The sequence below is a fragment of the Geospiza fortis genome, unplaced genomic scaffold (genome assembly GCF_000277835.1).
Source record: "Geospiza fortis unplaced genomic scaffold, GeoFor_1.0 scaffold157, whole genome shotgun sequence".
Classification (NCBI taxonomy): domain Eukaryota; kingdom Metazoa; phylum Chordata; class Aves; order Passeriformes; family Thraupidae; genus Geospiza; species Geospiza fortis.
This window is the reverse complement of record NW_005054314.1, coordinates 4,810,869-4,834,712: the sequence shown is the minus strand read 5'-3', so window position 1 is coordinate 4,834,712 and position 23,844 is coordinate 4,810,869. Positions and strand designations below refer to the sequence as shown.

The window sequence follows — 23,844 nt, the reverse complement described above, 5'->3', positions numbered from 1 at the left end:
CGAGATGTTTTAAAACACCACAAAAGATGAGATATATTTGGTCTCTGTAGTTTAGTTTCTACATAGCAGCTGTTTCACTTCCTGGTCTTACCATGAAAGTACACATCATCATTTTTGTAAGATTGTTCAGCACCAGGGTATCTGCACAGTCTGTGTTTATTCCTAACCCCAGTAGGTCTGTGGAAATGCCCATTTTGGTGAGACTGGTGGCTGTGCTGGCTGACTGGAACTGCTCTGATGTCACTGCTCCTCCTGGCCATGTAAAATGTCTGAGGGTTGGCTCACACCAGTGTTGCTGCTGGATCTGCAGAGATGACTTCAGGTGGAGCAAGGCTGGCAAAGGGGCCTGTCTGACAGAGCACCTGAATTGGCAAAGAGCCCCTTGGCTTGAGGCTTCATTCCTCATGTCACATCAGAGCCAGGGCAGCAGTGGTGTGAGGTGACAGTGTTCACAAAGTTATACCAGCACTACAATGTGTGACCTTAGTTTTTAGATCAACAGGTAAGGTGTAACTAGCTAGGTTGTAGTAATGGCATACTAAACACCATTAATAATGGCAAGGATAATGATGTATTTATTTTTGAATACACTGAGAAACTGTCAGCCTTTACAATGAGTAAAAAGTAGTAATTTATTATATGTAAAAAGCGTACATCGGTGAGTTAGAAATAGAAAATGCAACGGATTTTCTTACAGGTGTGTGGTACCTTCTTATTCTAGTTTTGCTGCTTTCTTCCTTTGCACTGCATAGATTGGTCAAATATTTCCTAGATTGTGTCTACATTATATATTCATGTACAAGTATAACATGTATTTATGTGCTGTGATTCCATATGTAGCTATTGTGTTTATATTGATATTTATAGATTTACATTACATTTATATTGCTAAATAGACTGCTTGCTAAACTGTAATTGTCAGATTGCAGATGCTTTCTCCTTTACCTCACAGAACTATGTTGTTTTTGAGCAACCAGTGTATTACGTATTATTTTTGTGCGCTACATGAGAAGGAGAAATTGAATGTTAAAGACAAGCACTCTGTCTGTAGGAGGCTTAAAAATAGAGACTGTATTGAAATTGTGGGTTAACACCTGCAAGGAAGTAAACTATTATTTGCACAGTGAAGCATAAAAAGTAGGTTACCAAAAATGTTAAGCCTTGTCTGTATCCTTCTCTTTCTTTAGTATAGTTTTAGTTTAGTATTCTTTAATATAATATCATATCATAAAATAATAAATCAGCCTTATGAGAACATGGAGTCAGATTCTCATCTCTCACCTCATCCTGGAGATCCTCACAAACACCACAAGGCAGGATTAACAATGAGAGAAAGGAATTGAATTCTGTGTGTGTAGAGGGAAGAAAAAATGAATGGAGGTCAGGGTGGAGACTCTGAGTACCTAAAGTGTTATTTGGGGAGAAGGAGCATCTAGGAGGGATGTACCATAGATTTGGTGGGAAGATCTGTGAAGAAGGCATAGAACCAACCAACCTTGAATTAGTGTGATATTTGAAAGGCTTTCCTGTGTGAGTGATGGTGCCCTGAGAGGGACTGGCAGGGTTTCTGGGGCCAGGCCATCCTGAGTGCTGCTCATGTTGTTCTGCTCTGACCTTGCTCTGCCCTCTGCATCTGAAGGCTATAAAATACCCACCCAGCTGCTCTGTACCCAGTGTGAGACCTCCCTGCTTCCCTCCCCTTGTGCAAGTGTGTGTGTGTGTGTGAGGGGCTCTAATGTGAAGGAGCCTGTGTCCATAAAAAGCTGAGCCATGGAATTTTACTAAGATAGCACCTCTCAAATCTTACATCAGGTGATAAAGAGAACCTATGCATCTTATAGTGTGAATGGCATTTCTCCTTCCTGTTTATTTCTGTTCCATTTGCCTGCTGCGCTGTAGAATTGCACTCAGATTTCATGCACGGTGAGGTGAAAGCTTCAGCAATGTTGAGTTAATGGAGACATAAACATACAAACATACTGCATTTAATCTGTAATCTTGGATTATTCAAGACAAAAGTAGAAATACGTGGGTCATTAGTGCAGATGTGAAGCTAACCTGAACTATAGCAAACCCTTCTGGGATCTCAATATGTATTTATCACCTTTGCTTGTTCACTATAATTTGGTTTGTCAGTTTGGTTGCAGTAGAATAATAAAATACCCAATTCAATAAAAAATGTTGCTCATTATCACATTTTCTTTCATTCAAAAATAAGTCATGTCCAAACATGTGCTAAATAATGCTTGTACTGACACAGGTCAGAAAATGTAACTGTATCCAAGCATATATCTTATGTTAAGTATATGATTCTAATAAAATTGTTATAAATGTGGGTTGCTTGTTACAGTCAAGTAAGGTAAATTGTAGTTAGAAATTAAATAGACCTATGTGAATTGAGTATAACTGTATGTAGAGTATTGCATCTGTGTATCTCCTACTCTGTTTCAATGACAACATAACACAGCAATAATTGTGTATTTTGTTGGGAGAAGTGGGCCTAAGGTAGGGTGGGGATGTTGCTGTGTTTCAGACTCCAGCAGTTAGTAGTTCTTGAGTAGTACAATGCAGAAGTTTTCTCTGAATTATTCACATAAAAATCTGAGTCCAAATTTTTCTCCATCCACCTTTGCATTCATGGCAGTGTTCTGTGATTTGTGAAGACTTCAGGTTTTTGCTGGTTGATCTATTCTACTAAAGATTTTTTTTTGATTGAGCAACATAGGAAGAATTTGTAATACCTGAAATATTGACAAAACTGATGAAGAATAATTGTCCACTTAAATGGCTAAGGGCTGTGTGAATGTAAGCTTTAGTAGCAGATGTGGTAAAGCTGCTGTAGCCAAGCATTTGAAATTACTCGTGCTGTACATAGTAGGACATTGTTCTTTCAGAAAGGATTCAATCCATCCCCTCATGCATAATAAATTTAACTCTGATTTTTAAAAGATGAAAACAAAATGCACTTTTTCCTTTGTCTTGTGGATTTTTTGTGGGTGACATGAACAGCATAGCTGCCATTTATTTTTAGTTCAGAACAACACCTTTTTTTATTTTTGTCAGTAAAAACCTGTTCTGTGTACCAGCTATCATAGTGCACTGTAATAAACTCATGAGTTTTACTTACCAGGGCTTCAGATGGGTAATTTTTACTTTATCATGAGGAAACTTGCAGTAAGTAGGAACTTAAATAAAAGACTTATTCCTGCCTTGAAGACATCTTAGTTGACCTGTTAGAATTCCAGTGTTTCTGTTTTGTACTGTTCTAAGATTCTCCTTTGTCTCTGGGTCCCTGGTGAATTCTTAGCATAGTTGCTCTTTGGGGTCTAGCAAATTCCTTAGGGAGGAGGGGATGGTTCTTGTGTGTAGCTGTGTATTAATAGTTCAGCAAATCAGTTGCATCTACTGCTTCAGATAGTGATATTCCCATTTTGCTGTATTCCTTGTTTGTAATTAACCAACCTTTTTCAGGTTTTTAAATAACTTTTGATACTTGCATCTAATTTTGATGAAATGGGGTTTTTTTCTGATAGAGTAGATGCCCACCTCTTTATCTGTTCCCTCTGTACCGCTTGACCACTTGAGGGCAGTTTACTTAGTAAAAATAATTTGTAATGTTTACTTGCACTGAAGGTCTGCCTCTTTAAAAATTGTAAAGACATTCAGAAAATAAAACTAGGCAATGCAGTGTTTACTTCTGCAAACTTGCCAACGAGTGCACTTGCTCTAAAATAGTGATTTAATTTAAAATTTTAGTCTGTAAAACTAGTGTCATAAAGCATCTTGAGTGAGCAGTAACATCTTTTTATAATATTTGTTTACTTGAACTACATGAGGAAAAAACTTCTTTTGAGGGGGATTCAGTTTTGTGTTTTGATGTGAGCTGTTCAGTGTTTAAAGCAGTGTAACTTACTGGGCTGAGCAGGATTCCCCAGAGCCTTCCTAAGGTTCAAAGCCTCCTCCTGGGGGGTTGGATGTGGTGCAGGTTTGAAGAATTCCCTTCTCTCTGGAGCTTTGTAGGATGGTATCATGGCACCTTAGGCCACAAGTTTTTTTCTTGCTTACTGGGTTTTCTGCATGTGCGGGATGTTCAGTTTAGTGTTTGGTTTCCCCTTTTAAGGTTTTTTAGTAGCTCAGGAACTTTCAGCTGTTTTGTTACAGATGGGCTGTGATGGGCTCTGCACTGTTTGTGCTCTCTATGCTGTTGCTCACTTAGCTCAGGACAACACATTCTCCGTTGTGTTTTCTTGTTTTGGTTTTTTGTTTGAAACAACTTTGTTTCATGCTCCTTTTGGTGTCTGGAGAGTTTTTAGGCCACCAAAATAAATTTTCTCACATTTCTTTTGCTTTCATCCTAAACTATAGAAACAAACTAAGGGAGGAGAAGGGGGTTAGTTAGGTAATACAGCCCACTTGGAATTTGTTGGAAGGAGAAGGAAGATAAAAGGTATGAGGAACTTGCTGGAATGCTCAGTGAGGCTGCTCTGCTGTATAAATGAATTGTGAGAGCAAACAATAAAGCAAGTAAAAAGTAAGTAATGTAAGCAGCTAACAGCTTCTTTTTCAATGGCAACTTTTTCACTTTTGTGGAGTTTTACAGTAATTGGGATAGGATGCAGAAGGGCAGCTGCTTCCTAATGGCAGTGAATAGCAATTAAAACCTTTTTCCACTTTGAATTTAGCATCTAATGTTGTATGTTGTACTTGAGGCTGTGCCTGTCAGAGAAATTTGGTGAGAAGACAGTAGTTTGTTTAGTCATAATGTGAAATTTGGGAAGTAAACCATTCTAAAACATTTCAATCTCCTGACAGTAAAAAATTCAACCTGTTAACCTTTATGATTTCTGTTCTTTTTGTTACCTGGTAACTGTTGTGATATTTTCATTATTTTTTACCAGATCTGTATTTTTTGTTACTTGTTCTTTGCTCCATAGTCTTTCAAATACGGGATATAAATGGAAAGAGGGGGGCTGCCATGGAGCAGTCAGCCCTATTTTGTAGTCAGCATTAGGGTATAACTGATGATGAGCCCTCATATTTGCTATTTGCAGTCAGAGTTTGGTGTAATAAGCTTCTTTTATATCTTACAGCCTTTTTTTGCCTTTGTAAATGAAGAAAAGTTTCCTGAAAATGGGTGGATGGTGTACAACCCAATGTCTGAATACAGGAGACAGGTGAGTTATTACAGCTGCCATTGCCTGGTGCTTTCACATCTCCCAGCTTGCATAGAGGAATTACTGTTTGTACATTTCTCTTATCAGCTGTTGGGAGAGGATGGAATTGCAACTTAAAGAAAAGTAAAGGAAAGAAATAAAACACTTGAGCCTTTAAAAAAAACTAGAATGTCACAGGAAGGTAATCTTTGCTCTTTGAAGGAAGTTATTGATGCCTCTTACAATGTGCCACTGCTAAGTGAGCACAGGTGGGGAGAATGTGCCAAATATGTACTTGTAGTGTCCTAAACATAGATTGGATTTGTGCTTCTTCCCAAAATGAAGTGTGGGGAAAAAAAGCAGCTTGTTTTAGAAAGTGCATTGCTTTACAGAAATTACAGATGTCTATGAGTATTCTTCCTTGCTCTTTATGTGGTCTTGGAAAAATATCAATGAAAGAGGATGATATTTCATTTTAAAATGTCTGTTAGATACCTAAAGTATGACATTAAAAAATTAAATAGCAAACAATAAGAACTTCCTTAATTTTTTTACCCTCTGTAGTTTTTTTGGTTCATGGTTAGAAGCCTAAGGCCCAAAAAAGGTAAAATACAAACACCCACACAAACCCCACTGTGCATTTGTGGAGGACTTAGCAGTATTTCTCCTGGAAATGCCTTACTGGTCAGAGTGCAACTGGGAGATGTTCTTTCTCTGTAAGAAAGTTACCCCGAATCTTACTTTTAACCTGATGGTAGTACCAAGCTACCAGGAAGAAAGGTTCTAGTGAGACTTTCTCCTCCACTTCACCAGCAAGGTGGAAAAGCAGAGCTTTAGGCAAGGAGAGAAAGTATTTTTTTTCCTCAAACCCACAGTTAAAGAAATACATCTCCTAGTTTCAGTCATTGTTTTGAAAGCTACTATAAGGCTAGAATTGTGTTCATAAGGGTATGAGATGGCTCTGCAGCTGTTTAAGGCTGTGAATCTGTCTGCAATGAGCTGGTAATCTTTTTTGCTTCTATTCCTTTGGCATGGTTCTTAGTTAAATTGTTGCTGTGTGGCCATAATGTCATGTAAAATTCAGAAGCAGAATTATTACTTGTCCAGCCAAAAATACATGGACTAAGTGCATGTTGTGTTTTAGGGGCTGCCCAACGAGCGGTGGCGGGTGACTTTCATTAACGAGCACTACGGGCTGTGTGACACGTACCCATCGCTCCTGGTCGTGCCCTACAACGCCACAGATGAGGATCTCAAGAAAGTTGCTGCCTTTAGGTCCCGAAATAGAATCCCAGTGAGTATTGGCTGATGGAAGTTGCCTGAAAGTGTAGCTAGTTATAAGTTACATCCAGACAACTTCTGCAGAACATGACGCAGAGGATGCTTTTTTTTTTTGGAAATGGTTGTGGCAAAATAGTTTTGATTGGCTGGTGGTTTTCACTGCTTGAAACTGGTATCTTAGTCAAACCACATTTCCGTTTTTCCCCCGTCACCCATGACAGCTTCATTGGTTTGAGCTTGACTTGCCCAGTAACAGTGGCCAGCAGTGCAGTTTCCCTTGATGAGGAATGAGCCTTACTGCCATATGCACTGGTTACTCTTGCTGAATGCCCATAAAAAGTAATCACAAATGTTGTCCTGCAAGCAAACCACATGGCATTTAAACATAGTTCCACTGGTCAGTCCTAAAATAAGACCTCATGCATAGTCTCTTTAGTGAATTCTTGGGCTTTTTAATCTGTAGAATAAGAGAAACCCATTTGACTTCTTGAGTTTCTGTAATGAAAATTCTATGAGGTAAGAGAATTTTTATTTATCAGCTCTTTACAGTACTATAGAAAATACTAATTTCTATCCCAATAATCGTTTTAAGTGGTATTTTCTTTTGGCAAACTTGGAAGATGTGCTGGATTCTTAGACAGTATCAGAAAGCTCCTTTAAATCTGTTTCAAACAGATGCACAGCTCAGTATGACAGATATTTATTAGATATGGTATTTACTGACAGACTAGGTCTGTAATTATAAATTTACTATATATACACACATATGTGTAGAATATGTAATATGTATAGAATACATATGTGTAATGTATAGCCTGTGCATATAGTTCTAACAACCTAATGGTGTCATCCCTGTCACCTCAAAATTCATGACAGGCCTTTTGGTATGCTTGTACAGTGAGTAATTACCTTGGTAATAGTAATTTTATTAAAATAGTAATTTTAAATAGTAATTTCATTCTTGTCAAGAAATAGCCACTTATCTTCACTCCCCTCCCCCCAGCAGATCTTGTTTCTGATCTACATCTCAAGAATGAACAGTTTCTGAGGATTGGATTTTGGGGGTTTTTTTGTTTGAACTTTGATCTTCTTTTACTCTGTAACCCACAATCTTTGGAGTGGGTGAGAATACTGTTTCTTAAGATTTTTCAACAATGAAATTGCATTTTTTTGCCTGCTTCTTGGGTTTCTTGCTTATCTTTAATCTCTGGCTCTGCATCTGTTCCCTGGGCAGCTCACTGTCTTTTGTGGCAAGTCCTCTCTGGCTCAGAACAACAAAGACAGCCTGTGCTTTGCTCCAGTGCCTTCTCTTTGTAAAGAGGGCTGAGGAACAAAATGTGCTTTAAAGAGAAGAGAAAACATTCAAGATACTGCAGGAAGGTTCAACTTCCCTTCCTTATCCAAAAAAGGGGAAAAGTTGTTCTTGTAAAATTGGAGCATCTTAGTCACCATTTCTACAATCAGTTCATTTTCCTGGGTTGATTTTAGTTTCAGCAGAGATTGCTGTGTTTGTTACTAATTTACTTTTAAGGATATTTGTGTAACCTAAGACTTATAGGAAAATATTAAAATACACTGGATTATATAGGTAAGTATGATTTCAGTAAGCATTAAATACGTAAGAGAACTCTTTGGAAGACTATTATTAAATCTTATAAGACTAGAAGCATTTGAGATGTCAAGGGATTGTATTTTGAAGAAATAAATAGAAAGGTGTTAATTTTCATGCTGTGTATTTTAAAGAATATAGCTTTAATCTATGATTTTGTTACTAAAGTGAGTTTCCTCTGCTGTGTGTTTGCCCTGTGGCCAGGTTCTCTCGTGGATTCACCCAGAGACCCAGGCTGCCATCATGCGCTGCAGTCAGCCCCTGGTGGGAATGAGCGGCAAGCGGAACAAGGATGATGAAAGGTACCTCGATATCATCAGGGAGGCCAACGGGCAGATCTCCAAACTGACCATCTATGATGCAAGGCCCAATGTCAATGCAGTTGCAAACAAGGTAAACAGATGCTTCTAATGTCTTCGTTTTGAAGAGAATGAGGAGGAGACTTACTTTGCAGTTTTCTGTGAGGAAGTTTTGGAGAGTAGTAGTAATCTTAATATAGATAAATTTATATAATCAACTACTGAGCCTCAAGGCCATGAAAGGACATGAGTGTCTAAAATAGGTCCCTAGGCAGAGTTTCAGGACCATATGTGGATTTCCAGACACATTTTACCGTGTCTGTTCTCAGCCAAGCACAGATCTTAGGATGAGACTGAAGTTGGGCGTGACTCCACTCTGCATTGGTCTGTAGAGCATGTCCCCTGTTGGAATGACAGCCACCTCTGTGCAACCTGCGGATGCTCTGGGAAAATTCCTTCCTAGAAAGGATGTGTGCATAAAGCCAAGCCCACTGACAGGCATCTTTTGTTTGGGTCTTCCTAACCGTTACATGGACTATTTCAGACCTATCCTGGCATCCATCAAATACAGAGAAAGTGATAAATAGGTTAATTTGGGTGTTTGCAGTGTAAACAGCAGTATGGGTATGATCTTGGATGCCTTGGTACCTGTTGTTCTTCCCCAAGTGCTTGCAGTTGGTAAGTACAGAAACAGTGTTTTCATTGGGTAAGGCGACTGTTTCTTTGCATCAAAACCTAAGTGGGATCAGAATCATACCAGCCCAGGCTGGAACAGATCTTGAAAAATCATGTCCTCTAACCTGTCAGGAAGAAAAGGTATGCCTGTGGATTGCTTTGTCCTCTGCTTCCCCTTCAGCTCTGTTGAGGATTAGATTATTTAGGCAAACTCAGATAATGCCAGTACACTGTGTCAGTGTTGTTTTTGGCATGGAGCACAGTAGACATGGATGTGCTCCATCTTTATATGCAAAAACCATGTTAGGGAGTGGTGGTGATGGAGACAAGTTTAATGCTTTTGTTTTGAGAGAATGTGCCACACCTGGGGATAGTCCCTTAGCAAACACAAATGAAGGGACATGCTCTTCAGTACTTACTAGTGAAGGTGTATGTCTGCACAGCAAAGAGCATGAGAGCTGAGCTCAAGAGCGTTTGAGACCTGAGTGAAATGATAAGTGTTCTTATCTGGAAATAAGGAATTCCAGCTTCCGAATAGTTTTGTGGAACAAAGCAAACACCAGTTCAGTGAAATGAGTCCTCTTCAGTGTTTGTGCTGAAAGGAATATGAAATGGTAAAACTTGTTTGCATCTAAGAGGTTTATGTGTAACAGATGTTAATTTGCTTTCAAGAATAACAATAATAATTCAAGGGGGACAATAATACTGGCAGGTTGCTCTGTGCAAGTTAGGTGCCCCTATTTGTACCTGTACAGCCTTCTCTATAATACAGAATGTAGTTTGTTAAGCCTTGATACTATGTTTGTGTTTATAGCACACATTCTTTCAGAGACTTTATCCTAGGGGCTGTTTTAGCCTGATGGTTTGTATTTTGAGGGTCTGCCTCAGTTGTTTGCATTTGACTGTACAAATCCCATTGTCCTCTGCACACTGAATTTTTATGGGTGAACAAAACATGTCATCATTCTATTTGCCTTGTGGAAAGATTGTCAGTTGCATCTTTGAAACAAATGGGGTAAAAAATTGAGTTTGTCCAAGAACTGCAGAAAAATTTTAGGTAATGTCTTATAGACAAACTTGATATGTACATGTTTTAATTAATTCTTCTATATCTAAATGTGAAATGCTCAATCAAAGCAGTAGACACGGTAGGGTACATTTCTGGGTCTGAGGGAGAATGACATAAAAAGTGCAAATCAGTGTTGATCAGCTCTGAAATTATTTTGTGAACATCTGTGGAGATTTGTCTAAGCAAAATCTTGGGCTGTGCTACTCAGGTGCTGCTGTGTTTCTTGTACATAGGTCAAGACAGTCAGGAGCTGCAGCAGCCCTGATGCTGAAATTGCAGTCATTCCTCACAAAGACTTCATAACAATCAAAGGAAAGGGAAAAATACTTCTTTCACTGCAGAGCCTGACAGCTCTGATAATAACCCCACATCTGAGAGAAGAGCACAGAATAGAGATACTGTGCTGCTGTACAGCCATGTAGGTGGCACTCCTGGGGAAAGGCTACACTGTGCTTTAGGTTCTTGTCTGATGTGTAGCTGGTGCCTGCAATGGCCTATAAAGGCAAAATATATTTATCCAAATTTATGGCATGTTTTTGCTGTCTGCAGGAAATGCTGCAATTTTGAGGGAGCTGGTGATGTTTAGTCTGGAGAAAAGGAGGCTCAGGAGGGACCTTATCACTTTATACAACTGCCTGAAAGGAGGTTGTAGCCAGGTAGGGGTCAGGCTCTTCTCCTGAGTAACAAGTGATGGGGCAAGAGTAAATGGCCTCAAGTTGCATCAGGAGAAGTTTAAATTGGATATCAGGGAAATTTTATTTCCAGAAAGGCTGTCCAGGGAAGTGGTTGAATCACGGTCCCTGGAAGTATTTAAAAGATGTGGCACTTGGTGTGGTTTATTGGTGGGCCTTGCACTGCTGGATTAATGGCTGGACTCAGTGATCTTAAAGGTCTTTTCCAAGCCAAACAATTTCATGTTTATCTTTGAAAAGTCTCATTGGTGGCTTTGTGCTCTAAAATATGTGTGGGTTTTCTGCTTTCTTTTGTGACCAGGCACATCCTCTGTAGTGGTGATGGTGAAATGTTTTGAAAGAACAGCAGCGGAGCAGACTTTTTACTTATGTGGCTCTTTAATATCTTAACAGTCTAAACATGTGTTTAGTCTTCAGCACTAAAATTAGGTTTTAGAGAAGTTAAAGTTAGCTTTAATGTTGTTGCTAATTTACTTCTTGATGACAGAATCTAAGGTTCTTGAACATAATTTTTGAATTAAAGGTATCTTATTCTTAACTGAACTCTTAAATTTAAATTTATTTGGCCAAACATTTTATCACTTTTGTCTATTTCCATGTCAAATGGCATTCATTCCTTTCTTGCTCTATTGAAAAGAATGTATATATGACTAAAGTTAATTTCAGATCTCTTGTTTGTAGGCAACTGGGGGAGGATATGAAGGTGAAGATGCATATCCCAATGCAGAACTTACCTTCCTGGACATTCATAATATTCATGTCATGCGGGAATCTTTGAAGAAGTTGAAGGACATTGTTTATCCTAATGTGGAAGAATCACACTGGTTGTCAAGTCTGGAATCAACCCATTGGTTAGAGCATATAAAGGTAACTTTTCCTTGATTGTTTGAAAGATGTTTGTCTAAATCTGTCATGTCATACTTGCTTTCTTTGCTAAGCTTTGAAATAGTCCTAGAACACATCAAACTACTTGGACTACCAAAACAACATCTCTGAGTGTTGGCTTTTTTTGCCAACTAATCTTAAAGTATGTTATGAGACTCATAACTAAGCAACAGGTGAAACTGAGTGTTTGTTGCATGCCTCAAGTTAAGAGTCTTTAGTAGAAGAATGCATTCTTAGTCCGATTGGCTTTACTGCATGAGAACTGATTTATTTTGGTTTCTTGACATACAGGCCTGCAGGTGACTGTCATTGTGAGATATTAGTAAATACTTTAGTTGTCAGTGTGTATGTGACTTTATTTTATGAATTATGGTTTTGTAAATAAATCTTGTAAATTTATTTGTAAATTTTGTAATTTTCATCTGGTAGCACAAATAAACTACTTAAGCTGGTAATTCACCAGTGTTCTTACTAGTTGACCTTTGGATCTTTTGCCTCAAGTACAGCTGTGCAAAAGTAATTAGAGTATTATGTAATGAATCCTGCTTCATAAAATCTTCATCTTAATTTAATATTTGGAAAATAAGTATATTAGAAGGGTGCAAGCTCCTTTTTCCAACAACCGAGATAATTCAGTCATTTAGTTCAAAGAAAGGAGTCAAATGGAATAACACTGAATTTTTAGAGAGTATATCCTATGGTAAATCCCCTCTTTCTTTGAAAAAGAAGCTTATGTTCTTTGGTTTATCAAGGTTACTGTTTTCTGTCCCGTTTTTTAAGAATTTGCTGTGAGATGAATTTGATCTTACTAAGGGATTAGGGAACCAATCTGTTTCTCTATTTTTATGCAAGAAATTCACTTGATCTCCTAGAAAATTCTTTGTCAATTAACTACACTGCTCTTTTCAGGCCTTTTAATGGAAACATCATTATTTCAGATACAAAGAAATCAAAGTAGTGTTACCATTAGAGCAGAAATAAGCTGTGTTTGTTTGGTGTGTGTTGCTCTGGCCAGCTGGTGCTGACAGGAGCTATCCAGGTGGCAGACAAGGTGTCGTCGGGCCGGAGCTCGGTGCTGGTTCACTGCAGTGATGGCTGGGACCGCACGGCTCAGCTCACCTCCCTGGCCATGCTCATGCTGGACAGCTACTACAGAACCATCCAAGGCTTTGAAGTTCTGGTGCAGAAAGAGTGGATCAGCTTTGGACACAAGTTTGCATCGGTAAGAATTAGAAGATAATTGTAAAGACTATGCAGTATTAACTTTTTGAAAAGCTTCCAGTGTTAAACTGCTCGCTTTGCATCAGGGTTTGATAATTCCTTTCATTATTTTTGAATTTAGATTTAAAACATTTCCAGGTAAACTGAGCAGAACTTTTAGGTTTGGACCTGTTTGATGGATATTTTTTGTGCTATTCTTTCTCTGAGAACTCATATGTTGTCCTTTGCATCCTTTTAAAAGCATGGAATTGTGACGGTGTTCGCAGGGGTCTTAGGATGAGGGAAGAGACGAGAATGTTGACTCCATGTTTCAGAAGGCTTGATTTCTTATTTTGTGATATACATTATATTAAAACTATACTAAAAGAATAGAAGAAAGGATTTCATCAGAAGGCTAGCTAAGAATAGAAAAGGAATGGAATGATAACAAAAACTAGTGTCTCGGACAGAGAGTCTGAGCCGGCTGACTGTGATTGGCCATTAATCAGAAACAACCACATGAGACCAATCACAGATGCACCTGTTGCATTCCACAGCAGCAGATAATCATTGTTTACATTTTGTTCCTGAGGCCTCTCAGCTTCTCAGGAGAGAAAATCCTAAGGAAAGGATTTTTCAGAAAATATCATGGCTACATGGAATTGCTAGGGTCGCTGTGGTTATTGAGAAAATACAGAGGCAGAAAGAAAATAAGGAGGCAGAAAAATTGTGTCCTCAAATTCTTCAGCTGAAGATCAGATAAAGCTGGGACATGAGGTTCTCCATCACTCTTTCTTTGGACTGTTTTGACTGTCACAAGGAGCAGATAAATGAGTCTGACCCATGTCTTCTAAGAGAGATTTTGCATGCTGATTCCCAAATATTCTAAACTTGTCATAACAGCTCCCAAGAAGCTGTCACTGGCAATGCTGGCTCAACTTCTGTTCAGTTGTCTTCTGGGCAGAAGGTTAGAAGCTCAGAAGGTTCAAGTAGTTTCTTCCATAGGAAGTCCTTAATATTTCACAGGTATGTGAATAATTTTCATGGAAAATTCACAGAATATTCTGAGTTGGAAGGGACCCTGTTCATCCTTTTTGTGTTAGAAAACTTTTCAAAGTCTTAGTGGAACTTTTTCTAAATGTGGCAGCTAACCATTTAACCAGGAAATCCGTATGAGGAACCTGGAGGAGCCGATTAGGTTGCCTTGGAGACTGTGCTGTTACTTAGTATAAACATTACAGCAGTGCTACTTGTTGGAGCTGAACCCCGTAATTCACAGTAAGTTTCTACAACTTCAATAGAAGTTACTTGCATGGATCTTTTGTCCCTAGTGGAGTATTCTAAAGATGTTCATATTGCTAAAATTCAGAAGATAGGCAATCTAGAAAAAATCAAGAAATAGAAAAATATACCTACCTGTGTGTTTCATGCCCATTTTACATTTGCAAACATGAAGAGTGTTGTAGTCATTTGGAAATCCATGTATAGCTACTCAGCATAAATCACCTCACCATTTCCATGTGCTTGTAGGCTGTGACAATTTCTGACCTGACATTCAAAAGGTGCTTTGAGGCTTAGCAGGTTTGTATTTTGGGTATTGGGAGTGATAGCTGATGTAGTCGGGTTTTTTGTGTACTTACTTGTGGTCTTTTAGCAGTGATATGTTCTATAAACTTTTAGTATTCTGTCTTGGTACAGCCACAGGAAAATGTGAATCCAGTGTCTTGGGTTTTTATTCTCACATTTTATTTTGTACTTCAAAAAGTTAAGAGTCAGGATGCAGATAAAATTAGATGGTATAACTAGGGCACTTGAAGTCAAACACATGTGTTATGGTTTACCACAGATCTTAAAAAGAGATCTGTGTGTTCTTCATCATTATTAATAAATTCAAGTAATCTATGTTTCTTTTTGTTAAACCATTCATTTTAGTTGGATAATCAAAGGATTTTGTTCTCCTTCAACAGATGTTTTTTTCCAAATAATGAGGCAGGACTTGGCATCCCTTCCAGATGATTCACTCAGTCCATTGGTTCATGTCTGACAATGTAGCAGCAATAAGAGTGATTTAAGTAGTTGCTTTTGCTTAAACTGCTATTTTCCCAACTTGCTCAGTCAAGTAGCAATCTCTGGAAATGGTTGAAGCCACTCTTTAGCCATCTGCTGTAATCTGAGAGTACTGTAAATTTTTATTTGATGGGTTATTTAGCTTATAGTGAAAGTCAGTCTTTTCTGGAGTGTTCTGTAGAAGTGGTGGAGTCACCATCCCTGGAGAGATTTAAGACATGTGATGTGTTGCTTGGGGACATGGCTTAGTGGTGGACTTGTCACTTCTGGGTTAACAGTTGGACCCCATGATCTCAAAGGGCTTTTCTAACCTTCACTATTCTATGACAAAAAAATTATAATGCAAGCAGAAAATATTATGATCATTCATACTCCTTTTTAGCTGGGTAATTATGTGATAGAATTGTGACATTGAATAGTGAGAACCAGACACTTAGTGCAGTTAGAGCAGTTCCTGAACCTCATCTCTGAAACTGTTGTTGTTTCATTTTCCTTTAGTAGGGAGTTGAAGGGTAGAGCATTACTTACGTTGTCTGGGTTGGTGCAAGCTTCATGTTTTTATGATACCAGGGTGGCAATTTGGATTATTTAATATCAAGTAACCAAATAGTAGGCTACTTAATAGTTCCTCTCCATATTTTATATTAAATGAGGTGAACAATAAATGTCCTTGTTGAAAAGGAATTCCCTGCCCCAAGTTTTCTATGTGTGCTGAATTTAGTGCACTCTCCAGATGATAAATTTGCTTATGTGGAATTTAATTCTAATTATGTATTCAAATATGAGACAATTATAGATGGAAAATAGCCATCCTGAAACTGCTAACTATAGTGGAAGTGGACAGACTTTCACTCCTTACTGAACACATATATGACTCTTAATGCATATTGAGTATTTCAAACCATGAAAACTGAAGAGCAAGGAAGCCAATTTGGTTTTCTTCTTTATAGCCCTTTTCTAGTCATTTGTTACTGTTGACTGAGTTCAGCTGTAATTCCTCATCTCCCTCTATTTCCTCCCATTCAATTCTATTATTTTAAACTATCTTGGAAGCCATTGTACAGAGTAGTGTACTGCTCTTATGATTTTCATGTCCTTGAGGCATTAAGCTCAATTTTACAGGCAGATAGACAACATCTCAGGTCAACATACTTGCTTTTCTTTTGTCTCCTCCAGCAAGTACATTCAAACAGAATTATGGAATGAAAAGAAACTCTTTTTCCCTGAATCTCTTACCTGTTCTCAACTATCAAATGCAAAAAGGAAGTAAAACAGCTTTTACCAAATCTACTTTTTGTCTGTGGGGCAAATTCCTTTGATTGTTCCTTTGGGCACCTCAGAATAAGGGGCTCACCTGAACTTAAACAATGTGTTAATTTTGTGTCAAGAACATGGACTTTTTTTGATCTTGTTCATGTTTGCCTACTATCTCAGGGTGAATATTAAGGTTCAAGAATGGAGGAGAAAGAGAAGATTATGTATGGATAATTTGATGATCTAGGTCCTGCAGTAGTTTAAAATAAAGACAAAGTATGCAGCTTGGCTTTTGACAGACTGTCCATGTAAATGTAGTTCAGAATATGTCTGGATTATTTAAGTAATGGATGCTTCAACAGTTCTGCTCATCTAAAAATCAACAGGTTTTTATAACAGGACCAGTTGTCAGTTTGGAATTTATTTCAGATATCTTTGGAACAGCTTTGCAGGGTTTCTGTATCTGAATCTCTCCTCCTTGGTGCAGTAACTAATTTTGAAATTTTAACGGTGGGTTGCTTTATTGCAAAAGAATTAATGCTCTAGTACCAAACAAGAAACCATGTCTGTTGCCATAAAATATCATGTTTCAGTTAACTGGAGGCTGCTTTGCTTCATTTCAGAGAATAGGCCACGGTGATAAAAATCATGCTGATACTGACAGATCGCCCATCTTTCTGCAGTTTATTGATTGTGTGTGGCAGATGTCTAAACAGGTATGTGCTGATGTTCTTCAGAAGGTAACAGTGTGAAGAGATTACTGAACTAAAACCCTAAATCTTCATTTTTTTGAAAAAAGTATTTGAAGAGGATAGCATACCCCTCTGCTCTGGCCTGTAGTAAAAAAGAGTGTATTTACTTTTTTGAAAGTGATATAACCACAGGCTGTGGTTTTGTTGCTGGACATGGCACTGGCTGTGCAGGCATGACTGGTGTTCCTGGATATGGGATTCTCAGACACATTCTGAGGGATTTTTCAACCTGGCAGAAAGCTTTTACAGGAATTGCACCCAACTGTCTTAATGGGGTCTGATGTTTTGTTTGACCATTTTGTGAAGCTGTCCCTTGAACTGCAGGGACACTTGTTATTTTATCTATGCTTAAAAACGAAGCTAGGGAGCTTTTGAGTGCTGTGAGTTAAACATCGTAATGTCAGTAAGTAATGAAACAGAGCAGTGAACTTAGTCCACTTAGGGCTAAGGATCAGGACCTTTATTTTCCTGTATGGTGCTGGACTGCAAGAATGCACTGAAGAGATCTTACTCTGTCTTGCTAGTAAAAGTGTATGTGTAACCATTCTGTACTTTATTATTTTTATAAATTAAAGGTAGGTAGAACATTTTGAGAAGAGATTTTTCAGTGACTAGTTTGAGAAAGTTGAACACCTTGTGTCATTGGAACACTTAGTCTGCTATACAGTATATGAAAGCATTATCTCAAAAATTATTTGTAGATGTATCCACACTTCTAAACTCTGCTTTCAGCCTTTTAACCAGGGCATGTGCATATCCCCCTGCATTTTCCATGTAAACAATGAGTTTGTCTTTCCTGGTTTTAGTTTCCTACGGCCTTTGAATTCAATGAGCAGTTCCTGATTACGATCCTGGATCACTTGTACAGCTGCCGCTTTGGCACTTTCCTGTATAACAGCGAGTTCCTCAGAGAAAAAGAGGTTGGTCAAACCACTAATTGTGTCATTGCATTGCTGCCTTTACTCTAGATGATAGCAAAATTTTTTGGTTGTATTGTATTTGGTTATAGCCCTTGCAGACAGTGATTTTGAACTGGCTTTTTTTCTTATAGAATAGTGCCATGCAGTTACTAAAATACTTGTCAAGCATTGGGTTTGGAATCTTTATAATGCAGTAATGTATTATGCTTCTAAGTAAACCAGAAGTGTACTAATTTTGGAATGTAACAACGGCTTCTATGATGGATTTCTTGATTTTATGCATGTATTTACTGTCCTTATTTTGATTTCATTTTAGAAAGTGACTGAGAGAACGTTATCCTTATGGTCTTTGATAAACAGTGACAAATCTAAATACACCAATGCTTTTTATAGTAAAGAGCTAAATCGAGCACTCTATCCTGTAGCCAGCATGCGGCATTTAGAGCTCTGGGTTAATTACTACATCAGGTGGAACCCCAGGATTCGGCAACAAGTAAGTAAATTCTCTATAACATACTAAAAATGCTCTTAGACATTGGAAATAAGGATTTTGTAGAGCAGTACCTGTAATCTGTTCAGGTTTTTAATGTTTATTTATTTGTAAAGATGGAGGAAAAAGTTTAAGCAATTATTTAGCTGTCTCTTAGCTCATTGAATTTATTTCTCTGTTTAGTGGCAAGTCATCCTTGAGCTCTTTCTAGCTCTTTTTATTGTCCACATGTCTAAGGGCATTTGATGCTACTAAATCCTGAGTGACAATGCTTAGAAATGGGGCTTGCTGATTCCTGAAGAGATGGAGCATTAGCAACACAAACACAGTTGCATTTGCTTGGTCTTTCTCATTTTGCTGAGAGAGGGTATGAAACAATTTACAAATGAAATGACCTGTTGAGTCTTTCCTCTTTCAAAGCTATATGTATTGATGGTAAGATTTAATATTTTTATGTAACATTGATGACCTAGCATTGTTTACACTGTGGATGAAAGCTGTTACTGAAAATTGTACAGGTAGATCAGATTGGAAGTCCAGAAAAGCTTTTATCAAATGACACATAGTTCATTTCTGTGGTTTTAATCCATATGGACACTCAGTGTTTGTTACAGTCTTGCTGGAAATCTCCACCATGTGGCAGATACAGATTTTTGTATAGAGACTTTTTTGTCCTTTTTAACAGCCTGTGGAGATTTGAGTAGAAGATAAAGAAGCAATTTGCTTGACAGAAGCAGTCTTCACAGTCCAGCCTTTGGAATGAGTCAGTAGTTTTCAAGCAATACACTTCCTTTTGCACAGCTGATCTCCTGTATTATTTAGAGCACTTTAGAGGCTTCAGGAAAGCCTGGCAGTTTGCTATGGCTTTTTACAAATACATTGCCTATTGGAATTGGAAGTCCTGGTTTTAAAGCTTTTGTTGCTTGTTGTGAAAGATGAGGGTGTTTTGCAAAAGGCGAATATAAAGATTTATTTTAGAAAATAAAGGATTATAAGACATGCAGATTAGCTGTAGATCTACTTAAAAATGCAGTTTGCCATTATTCAGGAGAGCTTTTTGGCAGGAGTTTCTTCTTGGAAATGCAAACCCAAGTGACAGTATTCCATGCTGCTACTACTGGTCCCTAATTTTCACCATTTTTGTACACAAAATGTAACTTTTTTTCCTGCACATAAAATTTATGCTTCATCTTCAGTTAAGCAACTGAGTAATGACATGTGGCCTGAACCATTTTTAAATGACCTTTCTTAGTCCATTCCTTAGAGTTATGTTCTGCTAGCAAAATTATTATCCTACATCACCAGTCATCTTAGTACCTACATCAGCATTGATCCAACTTCCACAGTTGCCTCAGCATTCACCATGATCCTCAGATGGGTGCACAGTGAGTGGTGCATCCCAGAGTGCTGGTTGAACTGGTTTTGAACTGGTGAGGTGTTCAGCCATTTGCTGCTGAAACTCCACTGCTGATAGCTTTGAATTACAGGCAGTTAACTGTAAAACAGCAACATCTTCTAGACAGGTATATTCAGCTGAAGGTAACTTAAGGCTCTCTCTCTGCTTTGGACATCTGTAATAGTTCTTTTCCATTTGTTTCATTAGGCTGAAAAGGAAGTTAAGCTCAAAGTAGAAATAGTTAAAAGGCTCTTTCTGAGTAATCTCCTGAAAGCCAGAGCAGTTGATTTTAAACATGTGCAAATCACTTTAAAAAGTTTTTTCATTTATTTCCACTAAGTTGCAAATTAACTATTAAAAACTCAATTTCATCGGTGAGAGAAGTTATTTAAGCTGAAGACATGGATCTTAAATCTGATCAGTGTAGCTAAAATAATCTGGCTAAACACTGTGTTTTATGGAAGATACTGAGACATTTGGCTTCTGGACTCTAAAACCTTCTAGTAAGTCAAGAAAAAAGCTTTGGTCAAGATATACAAGTAACTGTCTTGCACACAATATTAGATAACAAGAAAATAAAATCCATATGTTCCAGGAAGTGGCATCTGATTTTACTGAGTTAGGACAAAGGATTTTGTGCCAAGATGGACTTTGGGGGAGACAGCTGGAAGGCAGAGGGCTCTCAGGTCACAGCAGCAAGTGGTTCTGTTTAGCTCTGATGTGCTACACCTGCCAGGAAGCCCTGGATACTCGAGCAGCCTGTGTGCAAGTAGCTGGAGTGAAGTGCTCAGACTAACATGGATCTCTTCCCAGCAGCCAAACCCCATGGAGCAGCGTTACCTGGAGCTCCTTGCCTTGCGTGATGATTATATCAGGAGACTTGAAGAGCTTCAGATCACAAATAATTCTAAGATATCCAACTCATCAGCCTCATCAACATCTCCCTCACAAATGGTGTCCCAAGTACAAACACATTTTTGAAGAAAATGATGGCTTCTTTCTATACTGTAATGGCAAGTGGTGCTTAACATAGATCTCTAAAGAGGAATATTCTAATGCCTTACATTAGACTGTCCTAACACAAATTATTTTAGACTGTCTTCATTTGAGGAGGACTTCAAAACAAACAAACCCAGCTCTTCGATTACGTGCCTTTCAGAACCTGTGGACTGGGAACATTATTAATCAACTCATAGCTATGGAGATGGAGGGCTTTGAGAGTTATTTTGGTAGGTCTGGTAAAAGTTAAATTGATATATTGTTTTCATAAGAATGCTTTAATTTATTACATTTTAGGTCATGTTTTTGTAAGGAAATTCACGCTCAGTCTTACCTGTCATGAATAAACACAATAATGGCAATAGGAATATTAACACTGTATATAATTAGGTATGTCTGTATTCCTGTTAGGAATACATTCATGGAGTTCATGAGAGAAAAATAAATTATATTGCAAGATGTCAGAGAGAAGTGTTGAAACTTTCTGATTACCCAAGAATTCCAAATTTTCCTTTTTTTAAATAAACAGAAATATGGAAGGCATTTCAGTGATATGCTTCTAAATAAAAATTCAAATAGCTCAGTAGATATCAAAATAAAAGAAACTTTTTTATTGTAAATTGATTTTATTTAAAAAAAAAAACAAATGAAAGTTGTACTGGTTTCTGAGAAGTTCTGTTTGGGCTAGCTGTTCAACACTAAAGTACAGTAAAAATTATCACTGTGGGCAGTAGTGGTTCTTTGGATTAATACAGAATTAAATGTTTCCAAAAGAAGGTTTATAAAATGAAAAACAGAACCACAGAGACATTGCTTAAATATCCAGCAATAGCCATAGTATTAAAGCTTCTGTTTGTCTTTTAAAAATAAATGTGCCTGTTTAAAGGAGCTTTTATACCAAAGTAGACAAAAATTCTCAGTTATAGATAATTTTGAAAACTTGTACATTTATACTTTACCGTTTAATTTAACTCCTGTTCAGCAAATTTATTCTAATGTATTTAAGGGGCTTCAGTATCCAAGATTTGCATATAGTGTGTGCACTTATATATTGAACATTTAAGTGAGCTCTAGTTTCAAGCCTACCTTTCAGAGGCTTTTTGTAAATCTTTAATTTGTTCCTTTCAGGTAATTTTTAAATAGTTGCAAGCATTTCTTATGACAGTACAAACTTTGCTCTTGATATTTAATTAAAATTTTGCATATTCTCATAAGTTTAATGATATTCAAGCAATCCAGGAAATACTGCAAATCAGAATCTGTAAAGGACTCTAATATTGTTATTTTAAAGGAAATATTTTGATGCTTGAGGCTTCTGTCATTGTAAATTATTGTACATGTGGTGAGTTTTGATCTGCAAGATATAATAGGATTATATATAAAGTTTTGTGTAAGTGTATATAATATAGTTTATTAGAAATTCTGCAAGTTTATAAAGTGTAAATATTTTGCATATGAAAACTAAATTTAAAGGTATAGTTCCATAAAATAAGTCAAAGTTTAGAGGACATTGAATATTTAAAACAGTATAGTATTTTTTCAAAGGAATAAAAATATACCGCCTCTGGATTTAATTCAGTATATGCACTGAGTTGCACTGTGTTTTCAGGGAAGTTCAGAGCATACAGCATGTGTGCTCTAAATATGCAGAATTATATGACTTTTGTCCTCTAAATTTCATTCTCCCATCTATGCTCTCCAGTATGTGTATCCAAAATAACAATGTTGTCCCTCAATCTTGACTTGTTAAGATTCATTGCATCAGATAAATGAAGAAGGATACTCAGTTGTTCATGATGTATTTTACATTTTGAAAGCTATGCATACTCTGGTATACTTGCCTTCTACTTACTTGTGGTTTATTTAAAGAAAACGCTATTTTTATTAGAATATTTAAAGTTTCTGTATTTGAGTTTAACATATTGGTGACATCTCTGAGCGGTGTGATAAAGTTCTGAAAATCTAATAGTTTTTACTGTGTAAACACTACATGATAACCTGTTACATTTGGGAAAGTGTCATGTAACGGAAAGGATCTTTTTGCACTTACTTCATTACATATTACTTTGTATTGCTCTTCAGCTGAATTTGTCTTTGAAGCTCTCTAACATGGCTCTGCAGGCTTGGAATTTTTCAAGTCAGCAGATAGGACATGTGTTTTAATTGTTTTTACGTATGAGACCAACACAAAGGTGATTTTAATCCAGTATGTTCTGGAAAATACTACTTGTGAATGTAGGCATACAGATTTATCAGTGCTAGCAGAACATCTCTCTCCTTCCCCCATGACTGGGTGCTCTGGGCTGTTCTGCACAGACCTCCTGTCCTCTGTGCACACCGGTCCCTGCCAGGAGCACACCTGGGGAAGCTTCTGAGCTCGTGAGGATGAGACTTGCAGGCGCTGAGTGCCTTTTCTAGGAGGGGTGAAAAAGCAGAGCTGGGGTGTCAGCATCACCAGCAATGAATGCCCAATATCCCATAAGAAATGTCAGTCTTGGAATGCTAGTTTAGGTTTTTTGTATTCTTCCTTCCATGGACATGAGGAGAATAAGCTAGGTTTTGTGCTGGGCTTCTGTTACTTATTTAGAAAGGTTATTTGTTGAATGCCTTCTTTATTTGCTCATGCCTTACCCTTCTCCCCAGTATCAGTAATGGCTGTACCTAAGACATGACTCGTGTGCTACCTCCTTTTGATGTATTGTTAACCTCTGCCTTGAGTTCAGATGTTGTGTCGCAGCGAGCGTTCTGTCATGCATGAGAAAACATGATCAGTATGATCAGTACCAGCGCAGATCTCCTCAGTACTGCCGCTTCCTCACTAACCATATGGGCCGCTCTCCTTCGATGCCGCAGGACTGCTCTGGAGCCGGGCCCTACGTGCCAGGCCGTGGGTCGGGGGAGAGCAGTGAACAGCATCCGTCTGCCGTGTATGTGCGGGGAGGGGAAAATAAAGATGTCCGTGCTGAACTCTGTGCCTCCACCAGCCCTTTTCCTGCCGCGTCTCCGTGCTGGGGCCGGAATGGGCGGCGGGCGGGAGTTGCCGTCCCTCGGCCCGGCCCTCCCTCAGCCCGGCCCGGCCCCGCCGCCCGTCCGCCCACCCTCG

General features: G+C 38.1%; 1 protein-coding gene across 2 annotated transcripts in view; it reads left to right on the top strand.

The window, feature by feature from the left end:
- MTM1 (myotubularin 1) overlaps window positions 1-23,708 on the top strand; it is a 40,003-nt gene extending 16,295 nt beyond the window's left edge. The window contains exons 7-15 of one of the 2 annotated variants that reach the window (XM_031056017.1): window positions 5,091-5,174; window positions 6,298-6,447; window positions 8,248-8,436; window positions 11,460-11,645; window positions 12,679-12,885; window positions 16,808-16,900; window positions 17,743-17,856; window positions 18,173-18,349; window positions 20,559-23,708. In XM_031056017.1, the coding sequence (XP_030911877.1) occupies window positions 5,091-5,174; window positions 6,298-6,447; window positions 8,248-8,436; window positions 11,460-11,645; window positions 12,679-12,885; window positions 16,808-16,900; window positions 17,743-17,856; window positions 18,173-18,349; window positions 20,559-20,723 (1,365 nt within the window). In that variant the 3' untranslated portion in view covers window positions 20,724-23,708. Of the gene's footprint in view, window positions 1-5,090; window positions 5,175-6,297; window positions 6,448-8,247; window positions 8,437-11,459; window positions 11,646-12,678; window positions 12,886-16,807; window positions 16,901-17,742; window positions 17,857-18,172; window positions 18,350-20,555 lie in introns of both variants that reach the window. The other variant, XM_005419846.3, reaches the window with a different exon arrangement.
- Window positions 23,709-23,844: the final 136 nt, after the last annotated feature.